Genomic DNA, 17,134 nt, shown 5'->3' with positions numbered 1-17,134 from the left:
GCCCTAGACATCGCAGAAAGAGAAGGATGGCCAAGGTTCTACCTATACACCGATTCATGGATGATAGCCAATGCCCTATGGGGATGGCTAGACTGGTGGAAAAAGATGAATTGGAGGCATAGAGGAAAACCCATCTGGGCTGCTGATTTGTGGCAAGACATCACTGCCAGAGTGAAGAAGCTGAATGTGAGAGTCTGCCATGTAGATGCCCATGTACCCAAGAGTCGAGCTAATGAAGAACGTGCTAATAACAGACAGGCAGACCGAGCTGCACAGGTCAAGGTATCATAAGTAGACCTAGACTGGCAACAAAAGGGAGGATTGTTCCTAGCTCAATGGGGCCATGATGCTTTGGAACATCAGGGCCGAGATGCCACCTATAGATGGGCATGAGACCGAGGGGTGGATTTAACCATGGACACTATTTCTCAAGTTATCCATGACTGTGAAACCTGTGCCACTATTAAGCAGGCAAAAAGGTTGAAGCCCCTGTGGTATGGTGGACGCTGGGATAAGTATAAATATGGGGAGGCCTGGCAGGTTGATTACATCACATTGCCACAGACCCGCCAAGGTAAACGCTATGTGCTTACCATGGTGGAAGCAACCACGGGATGGTTAGAGACATATTCGGTACCACATGCAACGGCCCGAAATACCATTCTGGGTCTCGAGAAGCAGGTCCTGTGGAGACATGGCACTCCAGAACGCACTGAGTCAGACAATGGGACTCATTTAAAGAATAATCTAGTGGTCACTTGGTCACAGGATCATGGTATTGAATGGGTATATCACATTCCATATCATGCACCCACTGCTGGGAAAGTTGAAAGGTGTAATGGACTGTTAAAAACAACTCTGAAGGCACTAGGTGGGGGAACTTTCAAAAACTGGGATAAGCACTTAGCCAAGGCCACCTGGCTAGTTAAAACTAGAGGCTCTGTCAATTGAGCTGGTCCTGCCCAAGCAGAATCCCTCCACACTGTAGATGGAGACAAAGTTCCAGCAATCCATCTGAGAGGTATGTTAGGTAAGGCTGTTTGGATTACTCCTCCCTCAGGCCAAGACAAACCCATTTGTGGGATTGTTTTTGCTCAAGGGCCCGGAAATACCTGGTGGGTAATGAGGAAGGATGGAGAGATCCAGTGTGTGCCTCAAGGAAACTTAACCTTGGGGAAAACCTAATTATGTGCTTTGAGTTGTATTTTGCAGGAAACCAGACACCAGATGAGAAAGACTTGAACAAAGCTGATACCAGTATCCAGTGATGTCTGATGATGAGACGGCCCAGACCAGTAAACCAGTCCTAAACCCAGAACTGTGACTGTAACCAAGGAGGCAACTGAACTGATGTTGATACTGATCTTCAACAACAGACAACAGCCTCGAAAAATAAACAAGGACTATATATATATGTATAGATACACGCAAGATATAGGTGTTACATAAAGAAATGATATGGAATAAGGGGTGGAGAATGTAGTGGGTTGGCTTTGGGATTTTTTAGGCCTTCCTTAGCAACGGGGGTCAGAAATCTAAGGAAGTATTCCATATCATCCTTTAGCATAACACAACATATAAATAAGGCGCAGATAAGAGAGCTCGGGTTCTTCTCTCTTCCGGTGGCTGAAGGCGACAGGTCTCTCTGCAGACGGTCTTTGCTTGTATAGGCCAAGGCCTGCCTGCTCAGACCTGCCGTTGTCTCCGGTCCCTCCGGGAGGCGTGAGAGAGTTGGTTGGTGCTTCGCACGGTTCTGCTGTCTCGTTCAGGGAAGTATTTAATTCGGTTTTTTTGTATTTATTTGCTAGCTCTCTATTAACAGGTATATTTGGAGGATATTTGTTTTTAGGGTTTTTTTATCCCTGTTTCCCCCTCCCTTTTCCTTTTTTTCCCCCCAGGAGCTCCCTATCGTGTGTACAATATATTCAAATTGTATATATAATTGTAAATATATATGTAATATATATATTTTTTATATAATTCCATTTCGTCTGGACTTCTTTCATTTTTTCTGTGGTTTGTTTTTTTTCCCCTTGCTTGAGAGAGTGGGAGGTGGGGAGGAGACAGCTTGGACTCGGCAAGAGAGCCAGGCCAAACTGACACAGATAGCAACCTGTCTCTTCACTCCCACCCACCTGCTCAGTCTGCCATACTCTGTTTATGTAATACATCCAGCTCCACTGAAGTCAATGGAGATGGAGGGGACTAAGATAACCTCCCAGCAAGGTTATTTGCACAGTTCAGGCCAGCCCTGCATTGCTCCAGCCAGGGCTATATCCAGCTAGCAGAGTCAATGTAGATGTCATCTTGCCCCAGGCAAGCATGACAGCAGTCCCACTGCAGTATGGGCTGCCCATTTGCCACTCCACAGCAACCTTGGCTCAAGTTTACATCATCTCCCTACAGCACCTGATGAACCATGAATGTCTCAGCAAAGGGCAGTCAAGACTGAACAGTTCTTCCAGCAAATCAAATCCAACTGTGGAAGCACTTGCCAAATCCTACTGATATTCCTTTGAATTGGAGGGACAAGATTATGATTCACGAGTGCATTAAGCACAGAATTAGTAGGATGAAGGCAGTTTGAATCACATCCCAAGAAATGCAAGCAGCACTCAAAGGCAAGCAGGGACTTTGACAGGAATTTAATAGCAGCCAATAGGTTTTGCAGAGCATCATGCTAGATTAGTCTGAAAAAGAACAATATGAAGACAGATCAGCCCAGTCCTCCTGCTCCAGAAGTTTGCACCATTTCTGTCCAGAAGCATGGGCTTGGAATAAAGCTGTAAAATTCATTTTGAAAGGAGCAGCCACAGTGAGAAGCTGGTTGCAGCAAATTCTGAAAGCAGCCTGTGTCACAGGATTCAAAGCAGGAGGCCAGTAGCACAGCATCACACACAGCAAAGCTTACCTTATGATTTCAGCATACTCCTTGTCTTTTCCTTTACTGTCCCTCCATTTCCTGAACATGACTGATGCATCCACATTGGCAGGAGAGAATGTGTTGGGCTCATTAAGCAAAGAGATTACACTCAGTAAGATAGTCCTGAAAAAGGTAATAATGACAGCAGTTAGACCTAACACATTCATGGATTCTGGATGCTGACAACTTCTTTAGGTGATGCATCAGATACGTGTTTAAAGTCAAAACTTAAGTGAAGAATAATGAAGGATATCTAAGTGTAGTGGGTTGGTCCTGTCTGGATGCCAGGCACCCACCAAAGCTGCTCTATCACTGCCCTCTGTGTCTGTACAGAGGAGAGAAAATATAACGAAAGGTTCATGGGTTGAGATAAGGACAGGGAGAGATCACTCACCAAATACCATCATGGGCAAAATAGACTTGAATTGAGGATATTAATTAAATTTATTACTAACAAAATCAGAGTAGGATAATAAGAAGTAAAATAAAAACACCTTTCCCCCATCCCTCCCTCCTTCCCAAACTCTACCTCCTCCCCCCCCAGAAGCACAGTGAGATGGGGAATGGGAGTTACGGCCAGTTTATCACACATTGTTCCTGCTGCTGCTCAGGGAGAAGAGGCTTTCCCCTGCTCCAGCGTGGGGTCTCTCTCATGGGAGATAGCCCTCCATAAACTTCTCCAACGTGAGGTCTCTCCCATGGGAGATAGTCCTCCATAAACTTCTCCAACGTGAGTCCATCCCACGGGCAACAGTTCTCCATGAACTGCTGCAACGTGGGTCACTTTTCCACAGGGTCAATCCTTTAGGCACAGGTTGCTCCAACGTGGGTCCCCCACAGGGTCACAAGTCCTATTAGGAAACGTGCTCTAGCATGGGCTCCTCTCTCCACTGGTCAGCAGGTCCCTGACGGGACCCTGCTCCAGCACAGGCTGGAGTTTACAGCCCGCTTTCGGGCATCCCCCTGCTCCAGTCTGGGTCTCCTCCATGGGCTGCAGGTGAATCTTTTCACTCCTGTTAACCTTCATGGGCTGCAGGGGCACAGCTGCCTCACCACGGGCTGTACCATGGGCAGCAGGGGAATCTCAGCTCCAGTGCCTGGAGCACCTCCTCCCCTTCTCCTTCACTGACCTTGGTGTCTGCAGAGCTGCTCACATGTTTTCACTCCACTCTTCTCAGGGTGCAATTATATCTGTGCAATAACTTTTTTTTCCATCTTAAATATATTATCCTAGAGGCATTACTGTCATTCCTGATTGGCTCAGCTTTGGCCAGTGGCAGGTCCATCCTGGAGCCAGCTGGCATTGGCTTTGCTGGACATGGGGGAAGCTTCTAGTAGCTTCTCACAGAAGCCACCCCTGTAGCCCCCTCTGCTACCAAAACCTGGCCACACAAACACAATACACTAAGGACAATAGTTGAAGTACGAGCAGATACTTATGAACTTCAGACCCTGGTCATCGGTGTAGGGAAGATGATGCAATACAAACCTCAAAGACCTAATCTGATGACAGACTATCATGTCTGTACACGTTTGTGACAGAGTAGCAGGCAAAGCTTGCATCAGACCAGAATTCAGCTTGTCCATACCACCCATAGATGGTGCAGGGTTGGAAACCTGCTCGGTGAGCCTGTTCCTCATGACATTCAGCCTCCCAGCAGAAAGCCAGGCTCTTTGCCTACCCCAAACACTACGACCCAAGAGTATCAAATGAGGCTGCACTGACTTCCCTGCCCCAGAGTGTATTAAGAGGTTGGAACTGTGGTCAGGTATCTCCTCTCCTCAGCCTGTGTGCCAAGACTGCTGTAGCAGCACTTAAAAAACATCTGCACTGTCTTCCCCTTGCTGTGCTCAACACCCAGGCAAGCCGCCAAGGGCCCAGCAAGATTCAGCTGCTGGTACTCAGCAAAGGCAGCATGAGCCAATCATATAACCCCTGGCAGACAGAAAGCCTTCCTGGATTTCTAGCTGCCCTGCTCTGCTGGCATTTACCAGGGACAAACACCACTTCCCTTGCCCAGACCCCTCTGCATTTCCTACAACCCTTTGCAATTCAGAGATTGAGCCCTTTGTTCCTCACGCAGTGTCACAACTAGCACAAAACTCAACAGCAAGTCCCATCAGACAGCTCTACACACCTGGCCACCTGGCTGTAGCTACCACCACAACAGCTTCACATGTCTGAGGTGATCCTACTGGCAACAGCTTTCAATTTAAATGGAAGGGAAGAACAAGAGACAAGGAATAAGTCTTGAAATACAGCAGTACATAACAACTGCTTTGCAGAACTCGATTAAAGGAGACTACAGCCCCAACTGTAGTTCAGAGCAGCGCATGCTGAGCACATCTACCAAGCATATCATACAATTCCAGGAAATGCTTGGCCATTTGGATGAAGAGTTTCTTGAAAGATTTTGAAACTTAACACTTTCATCTGGCCAGACTGTTCAGCACAGCTATCAGGAGAGTCATATACAATTTACTTTCCAAATAATATAATTCAGTAGGAAAAAGAACAGTAGTTCTGGAAAAAACTGTCTGGTCAGACTGGAATGACATGCAGAAGAGAAACTATCTTTTACTTCAATTCAAGAATTCATTTTAAAGCCTTTGAATTCTCAGCAATCAGGCTGCAAAGCCAGCATGTCAGCTACAGCATCATTACTGTAAAGCAAGCAAAATCTAGAGAAGGCTGAGGACAAGAATTCACATCTGGATGTAGCACCTGCTCTACCACACTTCCATCAAGAAAGTGAGGAGAAGGCAATTTCCACTACAGTGCCCCAGACTCCAAAGTCACTGCAAAGCTACTTAAACACACCAAGGTAATTGTCTATTAGAGGTGAGACTCTCTGCATTCTTCATTCCTGACCAGCACATTAGATCAGCTCCATCACTGCTGATATCCTTAAGAGCTGGACAGTCTCCTCCAACTCAAACCCTGCTGCTGTGGGTAAGCAAGGTGAACAAAGTACAGTAACAGGAAGGGATCCCAACACAGAGGATCTGACAGGACAGAACTATAAAAAAGTTCAACCACATGTGACTGAAAACATCCTCAGCATCAGATACAAACTGCACCAGACTGGATACAGACTGACCCTCTCCAGTACTGTCATGGATCTGTTTCTCCCTTAGGCAAGATTGTTCTGACATGTTGTTTCATGCAAGTTGTTTGCATGAAGAGTGGGGATTTCAAGCCCACCTTCGCTTTCTTACATCCCCTACTCCATTCTGGAGAACAGCTGGTGTTTAAAAAAAAGGACAGGTTAGCCTCAAATGCCTCTGGTACTTAGTGATCCTTTGGGTCTTTTTGTCAGGAAGAAAGCTACCTGGCTAACTGCCCAAGATATCACACTGCAGGACAGGAGACACACAAATACTGTAAGGCAAACAGCAAGCAGAATTATGCACCAAGTTATTCCTACTGGGCCCAAATACCCAAAAATGTTCTTTTCCACTAGTGGTACCATGGAACAGTTTGAAAAATCTAACTGTAGGAGAACAATGACTGGGGAAGGGCAGAACATTTGAGATAATTTGTTTTAAGAGCAAGAAACCCTGTGAACAGGACAGAAGTCTCCACATTGTTACCCCAGCATCAGGACACTTCAGCATCAGCACTTCAGACAACTTCATAAGTCTGGTTCCCATCCAGTTCAAGACCTAAAGCTCCCAAAGTCTTAAATTCTGTTCCAAAACTTTCCCAACACAGGCCTTAGTCTTGGAGAGAGATGACAGGCCTTTGAGGTCACTGCTGTACATCACAGATTAACAGTTACCTGACATTTTGGGTAGGGTTCCACCTCTCAGAGGGCAGTTCTCCACTTTGTGGGTCATCTACAGGTGGGTGAAGAATTGAAATACATACATCTCCATTCTGCAAGACAGAAACAAAAGTTGAGAATAGCCTGGCTTGAGGCAGAGGTCTGATGACACAACCAAGCCAGCTGACCCAAATTGGCCAAAGGGATATTCCATACCATATGACATCACCTCAGACATAAAAGCTAAGGAAAGAAGGAGGAAGGGGGGAGGCATTCGTTATTTACAATATTTGCCTTCTGGAGCAATTGCTACACGTTCTGAAGCCCTGCTTCCCGGGAAGTGGTCAGACATCACTTGCTGATGGGAAATAGAGAATAAATTTTTTTTTTATTTTCCCTTCACTTCTGCATGCACAAACTTTCACTTTGCTTTAGTAAACTGCCTTACCTCAACCTACGAGTCATTTTCCATCTTATTTTCTCTCCCCTGACTGGCTAGGAAGGGGAGTGATAGAGTGGCTTGGTGGGCACCTGGTGTCCAGCCCAGGTCAACCCACCACAGTCTTTTGGGTGCCCAAATGTGGGGTGAGACAAAGGCAGTTACACATATATGTATTGCATGCTATAGTAATAGTAGTTATTGAGTAGTAAGCTCCTGTGTGGGACATGGAGTTTGTCAGCTGCACTTCTTATCTCTTTATTTTGCTGAGTTTGGGAACATACTAATACAAACAAGTTCTAAGCTTTGTCCTGCCTTGCTGTGCTGGGTGAGTTATTTCACGAATAAGGGAATACATCTTCCTCTCCCTACCCAGGATTAATGTGGATGGTTTTATTATGCAGGCTCCTGAGGTCCTTTCTCATTCTTATGTGAGCTGTTTGATACCACTAATTAATACTGTTAGCACATTATGAGGTTTGTGGAATCTGGTGTTGTCCTGGTGTAAGAGAAAACAAATCTTGGGTGAGGCAATATTGAAATGTGCCCTGAAGCACCTGGTCCCTGTGTGTCAGTGTGTGTGGAAGGATTTGGGCAGGTTCCTAGGGCAGTTAACACCTCCCATTACGTGAGACTTCACACCTGAACAGGTATTTGACCCTAGTAAACTGACACGTCACCTGATGGAAGGGTGCCTTGCCTACCCCAGTCAAAACCAGCAGCTTCTTGCCCTGTACTGGGGCCTGACCTGTGCCTATCAAGCCGCAGTTCAGTACTCTCAGAGGACTGTAGTGGAGGCAGGGACCCAAACTGCAATGGAGGACACTATGGCTGAGGTAGGGACTCAAACCACAACAACTACAGTCATCGCCCCAGTAGTTAAAAAGTGGACAAAGAGAACAACACATCCATACCATCGATTTGAAAGGGAGGAAGGGAAGGAGGAAGAAGAGGAGGAAGAATCAAGAAAAGAAGGGTGTGATCAAGAAGCTAGTCCTTCAACAAAGAAATTGGAGAAAGGAATGAGACAAATCAAACAGGAAACTGAAGTTATCAGACCTGACCTTATCAGAACTTCAAGACTTGTGAAAAGATTACAGGCACCAGCCAGGTGAGCGGATTCCTACCTGGTTGCTTTGATGCTGGGATGAAGGGGCTGACAGTCAGCAACTGGAAGGTCATGAAGCCAAACAGCTGGGATCCCTTGATAGAAGTCAAGGAATTGAAAGAGGAATTGGAAAAGAGGCAGCAATTTGCAGTCTCTGGAGACAGCTCCTCTCAAGTGTGAGGGCAAGATATCCATTTAAGGAAGATCTTGTGAACTCCCCAGGAAAGTGGACCACTGCAGACAAAAGTATCCAGTACTTGAGAGAATTAGCAGTTCTGGAAGTCATCTATAGCAATCTAAAAAGTGATGACAACCCTAAAGATCCAGAGGATGTCCCTTGCACCATGGCCATGTGGAGGAAGGTGTTTCAAAGTGCCCCTGCATCATATTCCAACAGCTTGGCAGCAATGTATTACCAGGAAATGGATATGCTAACTCTGGAGAGAGCATCTTCCTGTCTCCAAAACTTTGAAGAAAATCTCTGTACCTCCTCATCCCTATGGGCCAGCACCTCAGCTCTCAGGAGCAACCCAAGAAATCAGTCCTCTCCTGCCCTGGTCAGAGGGGAATAAAGCCCCAAATGCAGGCCATGTGGTGCACTCTGGTTCTTTCTGCAGGGACAGGGGGAGGACATGAGGAAGTGGGATGGTGAACCCACCTTTAAGCTGGAAGCCTGGATATGTGAACTGAGAGGGAAGAGAGCTGTTAAGAAGGGGTCACCCAAGAAGACTCTCAGTGTAGTTGCCGCAGACACAAGAAGGCAATCAGCGATCTCCCAGACATGAAAGGACTGAAATCACTTCCTTTGATCCTGGCAAGGGGACTTCTGGTCTGGCATTGCAAGGGTCAGACAGAGAACACTCTGACCAGGAACAGGAATAAAGGGTCCCTGCCTTCAACCAGGAGATGACCAGGCATACTGGATTGTGTGGATTTGATGGCCTGGCACACCAGATCCACAGAAGTATAAGGCTTTAGTAGACACTGGTGCACAGTGTACACTGGTGCCATCAGGGTATAGAGACATAGAACCCATCTGGCTCTCTGGAGTGACAGAGGGATGCCAAGAATTGTCTGTATTGGAGGCTGAGGTGAGTTTAACGGGGGAAAAGTGGGAAAAGCATCCCATTGTGACTGGTCCAGAGGCCCCTTGTATCCTCAGGAGAAGGTACTTCAAGGGTCCAAAGGGGTACCAATGGGCTTTTGGTGTAAGTACTGTGAATACAGAGAAGATCAAGTGGCTGTCTACCCTGCCTGGTCTCTAGAAGATCCCTTCATTGTGGGATTTCTGCAAGTTGAAGATCAGCATGTACCAATTGCTACTGGGACAGTGCACTGGCAGCAATATCGCACCGAGACTCCCTGGCTCACTCACCTTTCAGTAGTCCCATATGGCCAGTGCAAAAGTCTGACAGAGGGTGGAGGTTAACAGTAGGCTACTGTGGCCTGAACGAAACAATGTCACCATTGAGTGCTGCTGTAGCAGGCATGTTAGAGTTCCAATATGGAGTCGAAGGCAACCAAGTGGTGGGCTGCAACTGACATTGCCGATGCATTTTTCTTAAACCCTCTGGCAACAGAGTGCAGACCACAGTTTGCTTTCATGTGGAGGGGTGTCCAATATACCTGGAATTGACTGTCCCAGGGGTGGAAACATGGCCTTTCCATCTGCCATGGACTGATCCAGACTGCACTGGAAATGGGTGATGCCCCTGAACATCTACAATATATTGATGACATCACTGTGTGGGGCAACACAGCAGAAGTGGTGTTTGATAAGGGAAAAAGAATAATTCAGATTCTTCTGAAAGCCGGGTTTGCCTTAAAGAAAAGCAAGGTCGAGGGACCTGCACAGGAGATTCAGTTTTTGGGAATAAAATGGCAGGATGGATGTCATCATGAACCTATGGATATAGTCAACAGGGTAACAACTATGTCTCCACCAGCTAACAAGAAGGAAACACAAGCTTTCCTAGGCCTTGTGGGGTTCTGGTGGAGGCATATTCCAGGTTACAGTCAGATTGTGAGTCCCCTCTATCAAGTGACCTGGAAGAAGAACCATTTTGAGTGGGGCCTTGAGCAACAACAGGCCTTGGAGCAGATCAAACAGGAGATAGCCTGTGCAGTAGCTCTGGGGCCTGTTTGAACAGGACCAGCTGTGCAAAATATCCTCTGCATGGCAGCTGGGGAGCATGGTCTCACCTGAAGCCTCTGGCAAAGAACCTCAGGAGAAACCCGAGGTCGACCATTGGGATTTTGGAGCCACGGTTATGGAGGATCAGAAGGCCCACTAAGCTCCAACTGAAAAAGAGATATTAGCAGCTTATGAGGGGGTTCAAGCTGCCTCAGAAGTTGTTGGAACAGAAGCATGTCTCCTCTTGGCACCGTGTTTGTCTGTGCTGCACTGGATGTTCAAAGGGAACATCCCCTCAACATATCATGAAACCAGTGCTACATGGAGTAAGTGGGTAGCTTTGATCACACAGTGAGCCCGAATGGGAAAACCCAATTTCCCAGGAATCCTGGAAGAGATTATGGACTGGCCAGAAGGCAGGGATTTTGGAGCATTGCCTGAGGAGGTGGCTCGTGCCCAAGAGGCACCACCATATAATGAGTTAACATAAGATGAAAGAGGCTATGCTCTATTTACTGATGGATCTTGCTGCATGGTAGGAAATTATCGGAGGTAGAAAGCTGCTGAGTGGAGTCCCAAATGATGAGTCAATGAGACCACTGAAGGACAAGGTGAATCAAACCAGTTTGCAGAAGTGAAAGCCATCCAACTAGCCCTAAAGATTGCCGAACGAGAAAAGTGGCCTGCACTATATCTCTATACTGACTCCTGGGGGTGGCTACAGCAGTGGAAGAAGGCCAATTGGCAACGCAGGGGTAAACCCATCTGGGCTGCTGCAATGTGGCAGGACATCGCTGCATGGGTGGAAAACATGACTCTGAAAGTGCCTCATGTTGATGCTCACACGCCCAAAGGTCGTGCCACTGAAGAACATCAGAACAATGAGCAGGTGGATAAGGCTGCCAAGACTGGAATAGCCCAGGTAGACTTAGACTAGGAGCAGAAGGGTGAGCTATTTATAGCCTGATGGGCCCATGAAACATTAGGACATCTAGGAAGAGATGTGACATACAGATGGGCTCGTGATCGAGGGGTGTACCTGACCATGGAGGCCATCACACCGGTCATTCATGAATGTGAAACGTGCTGCAATCAAGCGAGCCATGCGAGTAAAATCTCCCTGGAATAGAGGGTGAAACAGGAGCCAAGCCTAAAAGAGTTAACTGAGATATCTTGGCCTGCTAAGAAACCCCAATACCTGTTTTGCTAGAAGAACATTTTAGGAGCACTAGTTAATATCATGTTCTGTTCTGCTCACTGGACCAAAGGCCTTATTATAGAAAGAATAGGAGTAGTACACACACAAAGATCTTGCTTTATGGTGAACTTGCCACCGGCTGCAGCAAGAGAGGAGCCCCAAAGAAAAGATACAAGGACTCCCTGAAACATCTCAGCCTTGGCCATATTGATCATCATAACTGGTCTACTCTGGCCTCCAATCGGGAGGCCTGGAGACACACCATCTATAACGCAGCTGTCTCCTTTGAGAACGCACGCAGGATCACTCTCGAGGAAAAAAGACAACCCAGAAAGAACCGTGTCTTGCGAAATATACCATCTAAGGAGTCTTTCTGCTGTGCCTTTTGCAATCGGATATGTCTATCTCGTATTGGTCTCATTAGCCACCAGCGTGCCTGTAATAAATGTGGATAGAGCCTTCCTTAATCTTCGTTTGCGAAGCCTAGCCATGAGTACACACAGTAATAAATTAGGTAAACTAGACATTTGAATAAGATCTAGAAGGCCCAAAGCCAGCATTTTGCAAGCTTGAAGAATTCTGGTCACCTAATTGAAGAGGTCAAATTGAGGAAGACGTTCATGGCAACCACCAGAGGGATGAAGGCTTGAGGAGAAGACCCCCACAGTAGAAGACTGCGCATGTCTGGAAAGACTCCACCCAGAGACTAGCCTACTTATTAATATGTATGTTAAATGATGTAACCATGTATCTAAAGTGTATAAAATAGCTTGCTTTTGCACTTTCAAGTTGAGCGAGTTTGTCCAGCGCGAGCTGGCTTGCTCCCAACATTGAATAAACAAATACCTTGCTGCTTAAAGATAAAAAAAAAGTCTCTGAGCAGTTTCTCGGATCGAGTTTTTTGGAATCAAGGGCAGTGGCTGGATTTCCAATATGGTGAGGCCTGGCATATTGACTACATTGGACCATAGCCATGAACACACCAAGGCAAGAGTTACATACTTACCATGGTGGAGGCAATGTCTGGTTGGCTGGAAATGATGCTAAAAACAGCATAAAATGACTGCTCAGAGACAGTTTTAAGTCTTTAAGCAGCAAAGGTATTTATTTTGAGCAACGTTGGAGAGCTAGTCAGCTCGTGCTGGACAAACTAGCTCTGAAGTTCTCAGTGAAAAGTCAGGTAATTTATACAATTTTGGTGAGGGATTATAATATTTTACATGAATATTCATTACAATTACATCATCTAGTTATAATATTCATATCAGGCGGGGTTCAGGTGGAGCTTGAGGCGGAGTCATACTTTTGGGTAAATTCTTGAGGGTCGTTCTGGCTTCTTCGGCCTCATGGTGGGTCGTTTTCTTGTCCCTCATCGACATGAACTTTTCAACTCTTCCTGACTACGTGCAAAAGTCTTACTAAAAACTCCTTTACTCAGTTCTCCAGCTCCCTCGAATGTCCATCTTATCTAATTTATGACTACTAGGCTAACCTTTTTGTTATATTTCATTAGGATAGAGCATACCAAGGACAAACAGGCCTCTCGGAGCCTGATACCTTCTCTTCCTTTAATTAATCTCATAACATGTTTTCTGTCTCTGTCATTACAACCTAAATGCAGCATTCCTCAAAGTGGTATCTGTGAGCCTCTAAAAATCCTTGCTCTGTTTCAGAAACATATCCTGTAAACCAGGTCACTGCTCGAAACACCACCTTAGGACTTGAGAGAAGCATTTTGTGGTGACATGGTACCCCAGAGAGAATTGAATCAGACAATGGGACTCATTTTTAAAACAACCTCATAAACTCCTGGGCAAAGAAACACATCATTGAGTGGATGTATCACATTCCCCATCATCCACAAGCCTCTGGGAAGATTGAGAGGTATAATGGACTGTTGAAGACTATGTTAAGAGCGTTGAGCAACTGGACATAGAAGCATTGTGATAAAAATTTGGCAGAAGCCACTTGGCTGTTTAACACCAGAGGATCTGCCAACTGCCCCGGTCCTGCCCAAACAAAACCCCTACATACTGTGGGAGGGGATAAGGTCCCCATACTACACAAGGGGAAGTGGCTGGGGAAGTCTCCCATGAGAAAAGGCAAACCCACCCTTGGAATTGTCTTTGCTCAGGGATCAGAGTGTACTTCGTGGGTAATGCTGAAGAATGGGGAGACCTGGTGTGTGCCTCAAGGAGATTTAACCTTGGGGGGAAAATAGTCTGTGGTGTGAGTTGTACGTTGCAGGAAGTAAAGTAGCAGGAACAACATGAACTGACAAAGAGTGAATTTTGTGAGAAGCAAGGAGAGTGCATCGATGTGCTGGTTTAAAAGTAAACTGGTGGGAGAAATGAACCCAACTCGAGAGACTACAAGTCAGAGTTACAATTTACTAAAAAGATTACAATAAATACAGTGATACAGAGAAAAACTGGTTTTAACCCACAAAAACAGATGTATAACCCAGCACCCTGGGACAAGAACAGAACAGTGTTCATTTGCTCCTGTGCTGAGCACCACGTGGTCCCCATGGGGGCAAAGTAAAAGGAAAGGAAACCTGTTGGTCCAGATGATGGCGGCAGTTCTGTTGAAGTAACGATCACAGTCTTGTTGAGATTGGCAGTGACAGTCCTGTTGGAGGTCTGGTCCTCCTCTGGATCCAATGAGTGGTACCAGAAGTTCCAAAACCTCAAGATTATATATGCTCAGGTTCAGGTGGGAATGTCCAGTACCTCCCCCAGGGCAGGGAGTTTCACAATGGGTGATTTAACTCTGTGAGCCATGGGATATTTTTGGAATTTTTGATGGTCTAGGTGTTGCAGCTGCCTATTATGCCAGTCCATTGTGCCCCATTAGCAGAGATGACCCCTCAGGCTGGGTGTGAAGGTGCTAATTCCTCCCCAGAGGGAAGTTATCACAGCTGAGTCATTAGGTGTGAAGACAAAGACACATTCCCCTGCTTTGCAGGATTTCTTTAACACCCAGCTTGTAGCCTGAGGTGTCAGGTGTGCCCTGGGCAGCTGCTGCAAACAATCCATTATTAACAGTTCAGCATAAATGACACAGAGGGTGTAGAATATACAGTTTTGGTTGTACCCACATAGTGATAAACTGGTCCCGGTTCCTGTAACTAGGACAGACGATGACCCAGGCCAGGCCGGTGTCAGTGCCCAAAGATCGATAGTGCTGCTTCTCCTGTCTTGAGTACCCATCCTAATGGAATGGAGCCTGTTTTTGAACATCTGGAGGGGTGGAGGAATCCCATGAAATGGGAAAATAATGTCTGTCTGTGAAAGGATGGGGGATAGTAGTTAATGAAAATGTATAAATCTGTATGTTGGGTATAAACTCTGGGTTGTTTAGCCTGGAGAAGAGAAGGCTCGGGGAGACCTCATCACTCTCTACAACTACCTGAAAGGAGGTTGTAGCCAGTTGGGCGTCAGTCTCTTCTCCCAGGCAATCAGTAGTAGGACAAGAGGGCACGATCTTAAGCTCCACCAGGGGAAGTTTAGGTTGGTTATTAGGAAGAAATTTTTTACAGAGAGAATAAACAGACATTGGAATGGGTTGCCCAGGGAGGTGGTGGATTCACCATCCCTGGAGGTTTTTAAGATGAGACTGGATGTGGCACTTAGTGCCGTGGTCTAGTAACCACGGTGGTAGTGGATCAAGGGTTGGACTTGATGATCTCGGAGGTCCCTTCCAACCCAGCTGATTCTATGATTCTATGATAAAGATGGTTTAAGAATGTAGATTATGTTGTAAATGTTGGTAAGAAGGGATTTCAGTAATGAGAATTAAATACAATGGAATAGTTAAGATATATATGTATCAAATTTTGTGGGTATGACGCAAATGGTATGGAATAAGGGGTGGAGACTGTATTGTGTCTAGCTGAGATGGAGTTAATTTCCCCATAACAGAACTACTACTGTGCTTTGCGTTGGTAGCTGGAAAGATGTTAATAACACACCAGTGTTTTGTCTACTGCTGTGTGTGCAAACTTTTGCTTTTGCTTTAATAAAATGCCTTACCTCAACCTATGAGTTGTTTCCCATCTTGTTCTCTCTCCCCTCTCCAGCTGAGAAGGGGGAATGGTAGAGCAGCTTGGTGGGCACCTGGTATCCAGCCAAGGTCAACCAACCACATCAGTGGTAGCAGTCAGTTCCAGGAATTTTTTAATTGAAGAATTTAGTACACTCTACTAGCTCAGGTATCAAAACAATGCTTCTCCCAGGACACTAGGATGTTGAACAGATGGTGTGGGGCAGTCTTACACTGCTCCCCTAGGACACAGCTGTTCAGGTGAAAAAGCAGGAGATGCTCTCTGAAAGTTTCACTGAAAATCCCTTCCAGCATGCAAGAGGAAGACTATTTTGGCAGCATATGGAAACCATACAGCTACATAATTGTCAGTCTGTGTCAATCTACGCACAGTGTTATGGTCTGAATATAGATTTAAAGCTCCATAGCACCTACCATTTATAAACGCTTTAAGAAGCCTATAAAAGCAATTCTTCATCAGCAACAGCACTCCGACACAAGTACTTTGTAGGACTGCTGTAGCAGTATCTACCACAGTTGATAGTCTTCACTGAAGTTAACTCCAAGGGATCATGGGGTCCCAATGCCAGATGAGGTAGAGGTGCAGATGGGGCCTGAGGCCAGACAGCAGATGTTGGCCTCTCCAGGGCCCACTGGCTTGCTGCCTCTTGCACCCAGCTGTGGGATGACTTACAAGTTCTTAGAGGCAGCCTTACACCTTCAGGTGACATAGCCTCAGCTGATGGGCAGCGCTAACACTGTCCCTTATCACCCTGTCATGGGTTTTAGATTTTCTTCTTGAATTTTCCCATGCCACCATAAGGGGGTGCATGCCAACAGCAGTGGACGGCATTTGCCACCGTGGTACCAGACCAGCCGCCCACGGACAGGGGAGGGGGGCGGCGGGGGGGCAAGATCCCCTGGGGTGGAGACAACCTGAGAACTGGAAAGAATAAAAGGGGAGTTGTTCCTGGCTTTGCTCTCTCTCTCCCTGGTGAGGTTCGCTGCCTGCACGGACTCGGGAAACCCCTGTGCGGGTTCAGCAGCCCCCACACTGACTTGCTCCTGCCGTGACTTGCTGCCCAAAGTTGCTGGTCTGATTCACCTCCCATGCGTGAGTCTGGAATCACCCAGCTACTGCCCAGCTGCAGCCCTCCCATCTGCCAGCACCACAACCACTGGAGCCTTGGTGTCCCTGCACCCCACAACAGTTGCTGGTCGGGAAGTTCCCTTTGTGTGGGGTGAGCGCAGCCGCGCCTGCGGAGCCTTCTCTGCACCCTCCGCTGCAGACCACCAAAAGCAAGGTACCCGCTCTGTGCACCTGGTGTCAGCACTACATACCAGAATTCTTCCTGCCGCTGCTGCTGCCTCCTGATTCGCCACAACTGCTCGTGCCTCTGACCTGCCGGTTTCCTGCCACCTGCCACCATTGTTGTTGCTTCCACGTGGCAGCCACCTTGCCACCAGGGCCATATGACCGTGCCGGAACTGCGTTATCGCCCCGGCAATGCAGAAGTGAAG

General features: G+C 46.7%; 1 protein-coding gene across 1 annotated transcript in view; it reads right to left on the bottom strand.

Annotated features, from left to right (window-relative positions):
- Positions 1-17,134, bottom strand: part of LOC113960654 (ubiquitin-conjugating enzyme E2 R2) — a 108,428-nt gene that overhangs the window by 6,452 nt on the left and 84,842 nt on the right. The window contains exons 3-4 of the mRNA XM_027670324.1: positions 6,706-6,803; positions 2,912-3,046 (exon numbers count right to left, since the gene is read on the bottom strand). Coding sequence (XP_027526125.1) covers positions 2,912-3,046; positions 6,706-6,803 — 233 coding nt within the window. The remainder of the gene's footprint in view (positions 1-2,911; positions 3,047-6,705; positions 6,804-17,134) is intronic.

This window comes from Neopelma chrysocephalum, unplaced genomic scaffold, assembly GCF_003984885.1.
Source record: "Neopelma chrysocephalum unplaced genomic scaffold, ASM398488v2 Primary Assembly neopelma1_96827, whole genome shotgun sequence".
NCBI classification, from domain to species: Eukaryota; Metazoa; Chordata; class Aves; order Passeriformes; family Pipridae; genus Neopelma; species Neopelma chrysocephalum.
Note: the sequence above shows the minus strand (reverse complement) of the source record. Positions and strands in the feature narration are given on the sequence as shown.